The 14,831-nt window shown below is 43.7% G+C and overlaps 1 protein-coding gene across 1 annotated transcript in view; it reads left to right on the top strand.

The window, feature by feature from the left end:
• The window catches only part of EFTUD2 (elongation factor Tu GTP binding domain containing 2), a 47,707-nt gene that overhangs the window by 20,067 nt on the left and 12,809 nt on the right, over positions 1 to 14,831 (top strand). Inside the window, exons 8-13 of the mRNA XM_036756322.1 lie at positions 796 to 886; positions 3,578 to 3,660; positions 4,396 to 4,562; positions 10,012 to 10,136; positions 13,434 to 13,497; positions 14,156 to 14,246. Of these exons, the coding sequence (XP_036612217.1) occupies positions 796 to 886; positions 3,578 to 3,660; positions 4,396 to 4,562; positions 10,012 to 10,136; positions 13,434 to 13,497; positions 14,156 to 14,246 (621 nt within the window). The remainder of the gene's footprint in view (positions 1 to 795; positions 887 to 3,577; positions 3,661 to 4,395; positions 4,563 to 10,011; positions 10,137 to 13,433; positions 13,498 to 14,155; positions 14,247 to 14,831) is intronic.

The following is a 14,831-nucleotide window of genomic DNA, read 5'->3' as shown; positions in this document are numbered from 1 at the left end:
TGATTTTTGTCATTGTAGAAGATTCCTGGTATAGGAACTCCCTCCACCAACATAGAATATAAAGGGTATGATTTCATAGATAAGTTGTAGAGATCTGCCCGAAGCACATAAGGGTTAATTAGGGTCTCACAATTGGTAAGTATCAGAGGCAGATTTGAACCCAGCCCAGCAGTCTATCCACAGTGCTCTGCTACCCCCTCTCTGAATCTAAACATGCATGTGTGTAGATACATATTGTATATATATGTCCCTATATAAATGTATGCACTGTGGCTAATTCTATTTATTAGTTTCCTATTTTTTGTTCTTTTTTTATATTCCCTGCCATTTAAAAATGAACAAGATTTTAAAATCTAAAATAAAAAGTACCCCTGAATAAAATTACTTTTTATTTAAGTCACTGTATTGATTTTTTTTTTACTTCAGACCAGTCACACTAGATTAAAACATTTATTACCCTATGAGAGAGATTTAGGGGAGGTTAGACCCAGATTTCTGTAATAAGCCTTGTATGGTCTTCATACTGCCTTCCATCTCTCTTCACTATTCCAGATTTACGGTAGAGAATCTCTCTCCCCTCTCAGTGAAAAGAAAGGGGGAAATGATTTATCAAGATCATAGCAGAATGGGCTTAGATAAAAATCACTTAGTGTGTGTGTGGCGGGGTGGGGGGAGATCTTGGGGAGCCAATAGGGTTAGCAGTTCATCTTTAGTTGGCAAGCTGTCCGGAACAGAATGACCCCAGCCTCAAGGCCTCTCATGTTTAGATCTCACCTTCCAACTTTATCCTTTCAGAGGGGTGTTGGCATCAAAAGTACTCCAGTGACAGTGGTCCTGCCAGATACCAAGGGAAAGTCTTACCTCTTCAATATCATGGACACACCAGGTGAGTGGGCCAGTGTCTGCTGGCATCCCTTAACCTTTTAACATCTTGGCCACTTCTTCCTTTGAGCCTTCATGGTCTCCATTTCCAGAGGAGATCAGCTCATGCTTGGGTATCAATCAGTCAATAAACATTTATTAAGTATCTGCTACATACTAGGTACTAAGTTTGGGGGATACAAAAAGAGGCAAAAGACAGTTCTGGCCCTCAAGGAGCTTACAGTCTAATTGGGGGAAACAACATCCAAACACATATTTACAAAGCAAGCTTTCTACAGGATAAATAGGAAATAATTAACAGAGAGAAAGCTCTAGAATTACAGAGGGGTTAGGGAAGGCTTCCTGTAGCAGGTAGGATTTTAGTTGGGACTTAAAGGAAGCCAGGGAGGTCTGTAGTCAGAGCAAAGGAGGGAGAGGGAGAGCATTTCAGGCCTGAGGGACAACCAGAGAGAATGCCTGGATCCTAGAGATGGAGTGTCTTGTTCATGGAACAACCAGGAGACCAGTGTCACTGGATCAAAAGGTACATGTCAGGAAGTAAGATGTAAGGAGACTGGAAAGGTTAAGAGGGTGCTACGTTACGAAGGGCTTTGATTGTCAAACAGAACATTTTGCATTTGCTTCTGGAGGCAATAGGGAGCCACTGAAGTTTCCTGAGTAGGTAGGTGACAAGTTCAGACTTGTGTTTTAGGAAAATTGCTTTGGTTTCCTGATTGGAGGATGAATTGGCATGGGGAGAGACTTGAGGCAGACAGATACTGCAGTAGGCTATTGCAGTAATCAAGGCATGAGGTGATGAGGGCCTGTACTAGAGTGGCTGCAGTGTCAGAGGAGAGGAGGGGCCGTTTGAGAGGTGTTTCAAAGGTGAAATTGATAGGCCTTGGTAACACTTTGGATATGGGGAGGTGGGGCAGTCTGGTGAGAGACAGTGAGGAATCCAGGATGATTCTTAGGTTAAGAGACTGAGGGACAGAAGGGATGGTGTTACACTCCATGGTAATAGGGAAGGTAGGAGGATGGGAGAGTTATGGGCTCCATTTTGGACATAATGTGTTAAAGATGTCTAATTGACATTCAGTTCAAGATGTTGGAGGTCAGCAGAAATATTGGGGCAAGATAGGTAGATTTGAGAATCATCAGCCTAGAGATAATAATTAAATCCATAGGAGCTGATGAGATCGCCAAGTATGAAGTAGCATAGAAGGAAAAGAGAAGGCCCAGACAGAATCCTGAAGGATGTCTATGATTTAGGGGGTGTGATCTGGAGGAGGATGCAGCAAAAAGACAGGAAAAAAAAAACAGAGAAGGAAGTCAGACAGGTAGAAGGAAAATCAAGAGACAGTGGCATTCTGAAAATCTGGAGAGAAGAGGTCAAGGAGGAGAGAGTGATGAACGGTGTCAGAGAGGTCAGCGAAAATGAGGATTGAGAATAGGTCATTGGATTTGGCAACTAAGAGACCGTTAATAACTTTGGAGAGAGCAGTTTCAGTGGACATCCATCACACTTTAAATTCCTCCTACTTAGGAAGGAATAATAATATATGTTAGGTAATCTGTAATAACAAAATGTTATAAAGATATAATACATGTGATATAATCAATATATATCTGTAATATTATGTTACTATTTTATATTCTATGTGGTTACATATGTTATATGTAATAGTAAATACAGTGCCTTTTAAACAGCTCCTTTAGTGCTGGCTGACTTGTTCCAGACATCCCATGTGCCCCTTGCTTTCTGTTTCAGTGCCATATGATTGAAGGAAACCATGACTTTCCTAGTAGGTTTCCCTCTTGATCTAGGGCAGGGGTGGGGAATCTGCAGCCTCAAGGCCACATGTGGTCCTCTGGGTCCTCAAGTGCAGCCCTTTGACTGAATCCAAACTTCACAGAACAAATCCCCTTAATAAAAGGATTTGTTCTGTAAAATTTGGATTCAGTCAAAAAGCTGCACCCAAGAACATAGAAGGCTACATGTGGCCTCAAGGCCACAGGTTCCCCAGTCCTGATTTAGGGTATCCCTAGATCAGAATTGTAATCCAGCTTTCCCTTACTTTTTCCACTTTGAGTTCTACCTCTCCTTGCCCAGAACACCCTGTGCTCTTGTGCTGCTCACAACCCCCTCCCACACCTGCCTTTCTCCTGAGTTCTGAACTGTCCCTTGACATTTCGTGGGCCAAGAAAATGTGCTTGTTGTGGAAAAATAGGATGTCAGAACTGAAAAAGGACCTGAGAAATGATCTACTCCAACTCCCAAGTGAGGGAGACAAGGCCTGGGGGGGCAGTGACATTCCCAAGATCAAACAGTAAGTTAGTGGGAGAGTAAGGCATAAGGTCCTCTGTTCTCTATCCCTGTTCTCTGCTTTCTAGAACCACTACCTGCTAGTTGAATCAGTTTATTTATATTAATGTGTTAGTGGGTACAAATGTGTATCCCTTCTTATCTGACAAGGCCTTCTGTAGAAGAAGATTAACTCCATTTGTCTTATCAATGGGAATTCCAAGAATTGTGGGAGACTTTGGGTTGGGGGAAGGTAAGGAGGAGTTACAGGTCTGAGGTTACCTATAGTTGCAGTAATTGTCCTGGAGGAAGAGAACCAGGTACTTTTATTTGAGTCGTTGCAGGCAGGTAAGACTACCAGTGCTTAGCTGTACTCACTCACTGCCCTTTCTGCATGTTTGCCCTTTTCAGGACATGTGAATTTCTCTGACGAGGTCACAGCTGGTTTGCGCATCTCTGATGGGGTGGTGCTTTTCATCGATGCAGCTGAGGGGGTGAGCATTTGCTTTCGTGAGATCTTGAACAATATTGTCTTAACCCCCTTCCCTTGTATTTGCTCCAAATAAATCCAGATTCAGAAGTTTTGTTGGTTAGCTTAAGGTAGCTGTGTGATTAAATTCTAGTTTTGCTCTGATTTAAGGACAGTGAATCAATTCAGCATCAGGTCTTAAAAGAGTCAGTGGAATTCAACGCAGCTTAGGGAATGAAGAGGCAATGTTACAATCTGGAGGGAGGGGGCAGGTAGAAAATATTTATATTCCTAAAGTATTTAAAATATTTCTTCTATAATAATGATTTTATTGAATTAGCGATAGGAGTTCGAAAGCTCCACTGAGAAAGAATATGATGGTTGGGCGAACCAGTTCAAGGTTTCCAGGAGCCTTTGCCAAGCAGTTAGAAAACCCCGCCAATAGTCAGTTTCCTCCCTTGTGTGCCATTGGTGAGATGGCCAGTAGGGGGAGCTATTAGTCTTAGTCAGATAATCCTGCTTCTTCAGGTAGTAATAATTACAAAAGCTAGCATTTCTATGTTGTTTTAAGGGTCGCATGGTTCTTTCCAAATAGTGCTTCCTTTTGGCTAACCAGAGGCCTTGCCTTACCACTTCAAGAATCAGTGAGGGAGCTTGTCTGCCGTCGTAAGCCTCTGTCTTGTAAAAGATAGGGCCCTTGGTAGCCATGCTGTGGGGCTTTAGTGGCTCCTCCTCCATTCCCTGTGTCCGGTATCCTCAGGTGATGCTGAATACCGAGCGTCTGATCAAGCACGCTGTGCAGGAGAGGCTGGCCGTCACCGTGTGCATCAACAAGATTGACCGGCTGATTCTAGAGCTGAAGCTTCCCCCGACAGATGCCTATTACAAGCTGCGCCACATTGTGGATGAGGTCAATGGATTGATCAGGTATGGGGCAGACCGTTTGGAATGTACTTCCCTTCTTTAGTGCCATCGAGTCTTTAGAGACTGTAACCCTGAGGGCCTGAGGTTGTGGCTGGGGAGGACTGGGTAGAGGTGAGTCAGTGTGATCTCAAGGAATAGAGTTTCCTAGGGTCAGAAACCTAGAGCTGGAAAGGGCCTCATGTGAGGAAGAGGCCCAGAATGATGAAGCGACTGCCCAAGGCCATGCAGGTGGTAGGAAGCACCAGGAGAATTTGGCCTAGGTAAAAGAAGGCCAGAGACTGATGGGACTTAATGACAGAGTTAGTGTGTTTGACATAGAGATGTTGCTGCTGGCCCACCATTGACAGGGTGCGTGTTCTGAGATTTTTTTCTAGGGAGATTGAGGCTAGGGATGTGGGGTATGGCCATAAAAGGATTGAACCATAAACTTGGTCTTGTCACTGCTCAACCAAATGACCTAATTAGCCTCAGACCTTCAGTATAAGGAATATTAAATAAGTGGCAGCAAGTCACTATCCCTTGTTTTTACTACAAACGGGCCTCACTCCAAACTGAACAGGTTCAGAAAGAATTTCCCCACAAAACATTGGAAAGCCTGCATAGTATAGAGAGGCAGCGTGGTACACACTTGGAGTCGAGAAAGACTGGATTTGGAGTGTCTTGGGCAGTTACTGGATGTGTGGTCCTGGGCGAGTCATTTAACTTTTCTGAGATGCTTTGTCTATAAAATGGGGATAATAATAGCACCTAACTCACAGCATTGTGTGAGACCTAAACGAAGTCATGTGTGTAAAGGACTTTGCAAATCTGAAAGGAGTGTAGAAATGTCTGCTGCTGCTGCGGCTGCTTACATCACCGTCACTCCTACCATCCACCGTGCTCATCGGGGTACATGCAGCCTTGTGTGAATGTGGAGGAATGGACTGGATGGCCTTTTGAGGTCTCTGCCAGCCCTGGGAGTCCATAAAACAGCCATCTAGATCTATCTGTAAAGATGCTTTTTCCCTTAAAGAGTTATTCCTCTGTAGGGAATTGAGAGCAGTGTCTGAGCAGGACACAAAACCACTGTTAGGAGTCTTTTGGTTTCTTAGCCCCCAAAATGATTTCTTGCAAATCTTTTGTAGTTTCTATTGCCTTATAACATAGTTTGGCTGTCCCTTTTTACTTATCATGCCTCACTAGCTGTAGAATCTTTTCTAATCCAACAAGCCATTTATTAAGTTAAGTACTTACTCTGTGCCACACACCAGGATTACAAAGATAAAACATGAACAGTCCCTGCCCTCCTTGGCGGAGAGGAACCGTTTATTTGAGGAGGGGTTGAGCACCCACAACTAAGGACACCAGGAAAGGAATCCGAAAGAGATGACATATGTGCTGAGCTTTGGATATGAGGAAGAGGCAGCTCATGATTCCAATACAAGAGACAGAAAGCCTGGGAAGAGGCCCAGAAGATGGCTAAGTGCTGAGCTCAGGAAACTCATGTGGGCCACTTTGGCTGTACTGAAGAACGTAGGAAGGGGAGAAGGAGGCAAAGGCAGGCTGGGCCAGATAGTGAGGGACTTTAAGCTCTGAGCTAAGTTTGTGTTTTATCCTAGAGGTGGAAGAGCACTGCTTACGGTTCTGGGGCCAAGGGTGACATGGTCAGACTTATGCTTTAGGAAGGTGATTCTGCCAGCTGTGAGAGATGGATGGGGGAGGAGGAACTAAAAGGCAGCACGTCCTGGATTTGCCACAGTCTAGGTACTAAATGTTCCCTCAGAAGGCTTTTTGTACAGGAATTCATTCAACACATTGATTAAATGACTCCCGTGAATGGCACTCTGTTGGTGGGATGATAAGAAGTTTAGATAGATGTTGTCCATGTTCTCTTTGAGCTTAAAGTCTAATGGGATTTTCCATACCCACAACCAGCTTTCATAATACATGAGAAATACCTATGAGGGGCCCAAAATGCTTGTGCAATCTTCTAAGGGGGAAGGGTCCTTACTCATAAGGCAATGCACAAGACTGGGGTGGGAGGTTGGCTACAACAGAGTGTGCCTAGAGGGGAGTAGTATCATCATGGGTAAGCCACTGTGTCTCTTTTAGCCTCCTTTTTCTCGTCTTTAAGAAGAGGATAATGGTGCCCAAGAACCTGCCTCACAGGAGTGTTATGTGGATCAAAATGAAATCAGGCAGTCAACAAACATTTGTTAAACAAGTGCCAGGCCCCTTGATAACTTGTGGAGTTACAAAGAAAAATCCCTGCCCTCAAGGAACTTATATTTCAATGCTGGAGATAATCTGTACATATATAGGAATTTGTAAGATATATGCCAAATAGAAAGAAAGTAACCTTAGACGGCAAGGCTCGTTTAGCAGCTGAAGGGATCCAGAAAGGCTTCCTACAGAAGATGGCACTTGTGCTGAGTCTTGCAGGAAGCCAAAGATTCTCATAAAGCATTCCAGGCATGAGGACAGCTAGCGCAAAGGAATCAAGACTAGAGGTAGAACATCATGTATGAAGAATAGTAAATAGCCTAATATGTCTGGATCGTAGAGCATGTAAAGGGGAGTAATGTGGAAGAAGACTGGAAAGACTACAAGGGTCTAGCGTTTGAAGAGCTTTAAATGTCAAGTGGAGATGGTAGATTCTCAAGCTAAGTGGGAGGTGCTGGAATTTGCTGAGTAGGGCTTGGTGACATGGTCAGACCTGTGCTTTAGGAAATCACTGTGGCGGCTGTATTTAGAGTAGGGAGAAACCAATTTAGGAGACCATTGTCTCGGTGTGAGGTGGTAAGGACCTGAACTAAGGTGGTCACTGAGAGAAGGAGAACAGGTCAGAGGCAAGAGATGTTGTGGCCACGGATTAGATATTTAGGGTAGAAGAGAGTAAGGCATCAAGGATGGCACTGGGGTTGTGAAACCGGGTCACCAGGAGGATGGATGGTGGTGCCCTCAGCAGCAGTGAAGAGGTTCAGAAGAGAGCCAGATCGTGTGAGGTGCCCAATAGGCCATTGATGAAGATGAACTGGAGCTCAGGAGAGAGACCAAAGCCGCGTATGGAGATCTAGGAGTCCTCTGCACAGAGGTGGTGATTGAAGCAGTGGGAGCTGATAGGATGACCAAATGAGAGAGAGTATAGAGAGAAAAGAGGTGAGTCCAATCAGAGCCTTGAGGTTTGCCCCCAGTTAGGGTCATGATGTGAAGATGAACCAGCAAAGGAAACTGAGAAGTAGCAGTCACACAGGGAGAAGGAGAGCCAAGAGAGAGCAATGTCATGAAAACCCCGAGAGGAGAGGAGAAAGTGGTCAGCAGTGCAGATATTGCAGAGAGCTCAAGAGTGCGGAGGATTCAGGAGAAACCATTAGATTTGGCGATTTAAAAGCTCTCGATAAGTGTGGAGAGCAAACTTTCAGTTGAGTGATGAGGTCAGAGGTCAGATTGCAGAGGGTTCAGAAGAGAGTGAGAGGAAAGAAGTTCTAGATGCCACCAGTTGGCTTTTTTCAGGAAGGTTAGCTGAGAAAAGGAGAGAAATGGGGGAGAACTAGTGGGGATGGCAGCGTCTAGTGAGGGATTTTTTAAGAATAAGGAGACTTGAACATGATTGCAAACAATAGGAAAGGAATCAGTAGGTAAGGAGAGATTAAAAATTAGAGTAGGGATGATAGAGCAATGTGCTACAGATAGGATATGGAGAGGCGTTGGCCTTGGCGAGGAGGATCGCCGCTTCATCAGACACATCAGTGAAGGAGGACGTAGTTGGGTGTGATGTCAGCAGGATGTGTGATGAGGAAAAAGGGAGAAGAGAGAGCTTTCTGCTAATCACCTTAATGTTTTGTGAAATATAAGGTAAGATTCTCAGCTAAAAAGATGGGGGAAGGGGTTGTTGTGGGGGCTTTGAGGAGAGAAGAGGAGGTTCAGAATAGCCACTGTGGTCAGTGGGATAGAGAATTAATTAGATAGGAATAGGAGGATTGCTTTGTTGTAGTGACTGCACAGTTGACATGATGGATATAAAGTGCCTAACTTATAAATATCATTCTGAGGTAAGGCTGGGAAAATAGGGTGGCACCAGGTTAGAGGGTCTTGAATGCCAGGCTAATCAAGTTTAAAGTTTACTTAGTATAGAAGAGGGATCTTTTGGTGGATTTTGAGCAGAGATGACCTTCTAGGGAGGTTTGTCTGGCAGCGTTGTGAAGGACAGGTTGGTGTGCTGAGAGAGGGCAAGTGTAAAGCCCAGGCAGGATGAAACCTCTGGTATACAATGGTAATGAGAATGTATGAGGGTAGTGGCAAGGGGATGCAAAAAGGATTAATAATCAGATTGTTAGGACTTAGTGTCTGATGGAGTTGGCAAGGGATCGGGGAAAGTCCTTAGAAAAAGCTGTCCTTTGCTCAAGTAGTTCAGTAGGCAGAGGGGCCATTTCCATTCATCTTGTTCTGTATCTGGCCACTGGACCCAGATGGCTCTGGAGTAGAAGGTGAGGCTTGTCCCTCACTTAAATCCAATTCACTTGCAAGTCATGGCATCACCTTCCTGATGTCATGGTCCTCTTTGAGAACAAAGGACAAGCAATAACAATCAGTAGGCAGAACAGGGCAGGGGAGAAAGGAAGTTTTTGTTTTGACAGAAGAGGAAAATATAATGATTTTAAGTAATTTGGTGAGAGACTATGATACAATATGGGAGAAACGCTGGATTTTGGAGACAGAACCTAGATTCAAATCTCAGCCCTTCTACTTATTTATATAGTATTAGACAGATTTATAAATTCCACTGAGCCTCGGTTTCCTCATCTTTAAATGAGGGTATTAGACTAGCTCTGCTCCAACGAACTCCTAGATTTTTTCCAACTCTAAATCTGTAGATTTTTACATCAGGACAGAGTGAGGAGAGCCTGACTCATAGTCCTAAGCTCACACCATGTTTCAGTTTATGAGTCTAAAGAAAAATAGGCAGTCTGAAGAGTCAAAGTAAAGACACTGCTTTGAAACAATAAAACAGAATGATACTGTATAGTAGGGAGAATTTTTTCAGCAGATAACCTACAAGAAGACATGTTTGCATTAGTGAACATTTCAAGTATATTTGTGTAATTGTCATTTCTCTAAAAGTCATTCATATCTTGGCACAGTTGATTTGTGTTCCGTACTATAAAAATCTTTGTCTTTGGCCTCTGGTTTGCCCCTTGTCAGTCCCACACAGTTAACTTTTTCCAAGATTATGTTTAATATTACCAACTCTGGGAAGTCAGCTTGTTAATAAGAGTTAGGAAAGAGTTCCATCATGTCACTCTCTCGGGCCAAGCTATTGGCATTGCTGAGCCTATTATGTAAGCACATTTAGGCGATTGGATTGTGTGCTGATACTATCCCACACACAGCTACATGCCATGTGTCAATACTCTCCTATCATCCAAGTGTCCATACAAGCTTGTCATTCTATTTGTGGCCATCTCCATTTCAGCATGTATTCCACTGATGAGAACCTGATCCTCTCTCCGCTTCTGGGCAATGTCTGTTTTTCCAGCTCCCAATACAGCATCTGCTTTACACTGGGCTCCTTTGCCAAGATTTATGCCGACACCTTTGGTAAGCTATCCATCTTTTTTACTTCAACAGTTTCTCATTCTGAATGGACAGGATCATGGCATCCTGCCAGAGTCCTCTGTGGGAGCTTTCTTCTGACTTTTACCTGTATTTTGAATACTCTTTTCCTTCCCCAGGCCACTTCTTAGGATCAAGTGAATTATGAATGTTAAAAGAAATATAAATGATAGGAAAAAGATGAGGAAAAAGGTGAATTATTCTTTAGGGTGAAAACTCCTGGTAGGGTGCATACTCTGAAGCCAGGAATGCCTTTAAGCTAACAGAGTACTTTGGGGCACATTATTTAGATATGGAGCATCTATTATCATTGGCCTTTCTAGCAGTTCAGTTTGGTTTGCTAGAGTCCTGAGCGGGCTGGGTAAAAAGCCTCTGTATTAGATTTGCTGTGGGTATGTATAATCCTCTTTCTGGCTGTGCTTAGTTGAACTATCATATGGGCTTCTTGACTTCTCGAGAGCGCCTGCCTCAGCTCCCCAAATTGAGAGTCCCTATAGCTTTCTTATCCAAGCCTCCCTGGTGCCCTAAGCTTCTCAGTATTTATCCTTTATATTTATGTATTTATTCTTGTGAAAGAATGAGGAGATATAGTCTAAATTTGAACCCACTTTCCCCTAGACTCTGTATAGACTGGTGGGAGAGTCTGAACAATTGGTTTTATACCAAGTCTTATTATTACACCTCACTAAGTACCCCTTTCTAAGAGCTGAAAAAAGAAAGATGAATGAGGACATTGGACCTTGTTGCAGAAGGGCTTTTCAAGCATAGACTGACTGATGTGGGAAGCTAATATCAAACTGGGACCTTGCTAGTATAGACAGTAAGAACCTGTTACAGTGTTGGAGCACAGGTAACGTAAAGCAGAATCATGGGAATCCTTTCTGCAGCTATAACGTAGCTGTATGATGGTAACTCCTAGTTGGAAGTCTTCGAGACGTGGGAGAGACAGATACCTGTCCTCTGTCTCAGTGTCAGTGTAAGAAAACGTCATCCTGGAAAGCACAGAAGGGGAATATACCAGCAGCTTTTAGTTTTGTCACTGTCAGTGTACACGTTTATTGCATTAGTTATAATCTATTCCAGGCACTGGGGATGCAGAGAAAGAGGAGAGAGAGGAGACATGGAAGCCACAATCCCAACCCTCAGGGAATTTGGAGATGTGTTAGGGAGAGAGGACATAAGCACAGCAGAAGCTAAGAGCCAAATCTATGTTATCAGCAGTAATAACTAGTGAGTGGCCCAGGAGTTCAGAGGAGGGAGTAAGACCCAAAATTGGATTTGGATTGAACTTGGAAGAAAGCTAAGGACTCAGACAAGTAGAGAATAGGGAAGGCGTTCCAGGTGTGGAGAACAGGAATGGAGCTAGGCATGTGATGATTAGATCAGTGCGGCAGGAACAGAGAATTCAATAGATGAGCAATGGGGTCACCATAGTCAAGGGTCAAATGCAGGCCTTAAGCCTCAGGCGGAGGAGTTGGAGCTTTATCTGTAGGCCATGAGAAGCCATGGAAGGTTTTTGAGTGGGGAACCTGCATGTGCAAATTGGGGTTTGGAGCGGATTAATATGGCATTTGTGGATGTTATATATTGATCAACAAGCATTTGTTAAGCTAGCCGCTATAGTTGGAGTTAGGGATACAAATATAAACAGGAAAGCTTACAGTCTATTGGAGGACATGAAATAATCACAGATAAGTAAATACAGAAACTGGCAGGAAGGGGGTAGGATTAACAGCTGTGAGAATCAGACATACAGGTGTGAGGAGAAGAGGCTGGAGACTGGATAGCAAGCTAGTGCAGTGGTCCAGGTGTGAGAGAATAAGCCTGATGATTAGAGCAGTGTCTTTGGGAGTAGAATGGTATTGGATGACAAAGATATCTCTAAGAAGTATTCCGAGGAAGAACCAACAGGACCTGGTGACTAGAACTAAATGGGGGTGGGAGGGGGGGAAGAATAATAAAGGATGTCTGTCTTGTGACTATGGAAACGATGGAATCTCAAACAAAAATAGATGGAGCTGGTTTGGGACACAAGGGGATAGAAGAATGATCATTATGTTGATTTTAGAATTAAGTCTGAAGTGACCAGAAAGATATCCAGGTAAAGTTTCTATGTGAAGGAAGTTCTAAAGATGTCACTATAACAGCAGAATCTCCCAGAGCCCTTGAATCTCAGATTATTTGGCCCAGTGGGAGACTCAGCTGGATTGGGACTGAATCCAGTCTCGTAAGGGCTGAGTAGTTGTCTGTCGTGATCAGGATCAGCGCTTACAGCCTAACCAGAAAAAACTTTTTTTGGGGGGATGGGGTTGGGGATGGAATGTCACAGACTCCAGACTAGATTTGACATTTTTTCCTGGCTACTACAAGGTCCTGTATGCACGCAGAGTGGGCGCAGAGGGACAGCAGAAGTGAGGTGGTCCAGGCAGGCTGCAACTGTAGAGCTACTAAAACTGGCGGCAGCCCAAGCTTCCCCATGCATCACAGAGAAGTGAGGGGGTGGGATGGGGTGTCAGTGCCAGCAGAGAACCCTGTGCAAGAAAGTCAGAAGAAACGTCAGTCATTTTTTCCTTTATGCATCACTAAACACTGAGACTAGAGAGTGCAAGGGAGTCTGAGAGTTGCATTTGGGTCTCAGCATGGTCTCGTTGACTTAGTTATGCTTATTTTGATTCTGAATTTAATAAATACCACATAAAATGGGTATTCCTATATGTGTAGTAGAACAGAAAAAGAAGATTGTACATGAAGCCACTGATTTCTGTTATGCACAGCTTGCTTTAATTTTTAAATACATAATAAACTCAACCTGTAGCTTTCCAGGCTGTTGTGCTTTGTCTGCTTCTTTGTGGCCTTCTCTCCATTTTCTGCATCTTTTAAAAAGAAGCCCCAGCAGCCTTTTCTCTTCTCTTGCTTCTTTTTTTTTTTCCTGCTGACATTTCTTTATGTCCCATTACCCTCCCCTCACCCCCAATAGAAGGAAAAAAAGAAAAGGAAAAAGGAAAACAAAGCCCTTTTTTATAAATATGTATAGTCAAGGAAAACAAATCCCCATGTTGGCTATGCCCAAAAACGTGTGTCTTACTCTGTCTCTTACTCACTGTCTTTGGATCAGTTGTTTCTTTCTGTCTCTCTTTTCACATGTCCCCCTGGTCCAAATCTTTTAAACTTAGAAAGAAGGATCTTGACGCTCTTATTTAGGAGCCAGTGGTGATAATTGAAAGGATTCAAACAAGTACTCCAAGCAGAAAGTGGGTTATCATTTTTTGTCCTGTCATGTAGGTGACATCAATTACCAAGAATTTGCCAAGAGGCTATGGGGTGACATTTACTTCAATCCTAAAACGTAAGTGGCATGAAGAATTTCCCTTTCCTCAGGGGGTGGTCTGCTTTCCCAGTAAGGCTGTCTCCCAGTCATTGAGGACATGGAGAAAGAGATCTCATAAAGATAAACCCAAAGCATTCAATGGCGTAAACACCATCTTCTCCTTAAATAAGATTGACTTCATTGGCTCTATCCAGGGAGATGATGTGTCTTTATGTCAGCAAGCATTTATTAAGCACTTGCTGTGTGCTAAACACGAGGTAGCAGAAAGAAAGACAGTCCTTGTCCTCAAGAAACTTAAATTTCAATGGGGAAGATGGCACATAAAAGTAAACTGAGGAACAGGGGGATGGAGGCGGGAGATGTGGGTACCCGCCTCAGGGCATGGTAGAGAAAGCCTGGAGAGTCAGGAATGAGGACATGGTCAGCGGGGTATTCTGGGCTGAGATTCTTCTATAAATGGAGGTTCTGAGAGGAACTAGCCTATCAGGAGGAGGACACTGCCAGTGTATGAAGTTCAGAGATTGAGCTTCTAGGGTGAAGAGGTCCCAGGGCAACCCCAGAAGCTGAATCCCTTAGGAATTCTTTGACAGTTCTCTTGACTGGCTTCAAAACCCCTGGATGATAGGCACTCTGCACTCCAGAGGTATCCACAGCTCTCTTGTCTCTCACCCTTTAGGCGGAAGTTTACCAAAAAGGCCCCAACCAGCAGCTCTCAGCGGAGCTTTGTGGAGTTTGTCTTAGAGCCGCTTTATAAGATCTTAGCTCAGGTGAGTGGAAGTGAATATGTCGGTTTGTCTCCCACATCCCCACATCCCCACATCCCTTTCCTGCTCAGGTCTGCTCTGTTCTTCTGAGCCAAGGAAGCACAGCCATGGTGAGTGGCTTCCTACTGTGTGTTACCATTTATTAGGATCATAATTGGTCTCTCTTGAGCATCTGTTGAGCAATGATGTGTGCTAGGTTCCATTGACTGGGAAGGGAACGTGAGGTTGAGTACAAAGGAACAATCTTTTAGGGGAAGCCAATCCCCCTGGGATGCCTTGAGAATTCAATTCAGCCGGTAGTCGCTGACCACCAGCTCTTTGTGCTGGGAAAATGTGTGAAAAATTAGAAAAGCATGTGACAAGAGTTCCTGTCTTCAAGCAGCTTGTGATCCAATTGAAAACAAAATTACTTATCAATAGATGCTAAATAGCATAATTGAAAGTCATTACAGAGCTGAGGGAGACCCAGAATGAAGTGGCGTGGAGTTAGACAAAGCTTCATGTAAGAAGGCTTCATTAAGATTTGCTGAATAGATTTTTTTTTCTCATGTGGGGTATGTCATACTAGAATGGATGAATTAGTTCACA

Source organism: Trichosurus vulpecula, chromosome 4 (genome assembly GCF_011100635.1).
Source record: "Trichosurus vulpecula isolate mTriVul1 chromosome 4, mTriVul1.pri, whole genome shotgun sequence".
In the NCBI taxonomy this organism is placed as follows: Eukaryota; Metazoa; Chordata; class Mammalia; order Diprotodontia; family Phalangeridae; genus Trichosurus; species Trichosurus vulpecula.
The sequence above is the reverse complement of the archived record's forward strand: the minus strand, read 5'-3'. Positions and strand labels throughout refer to the sequence as shown.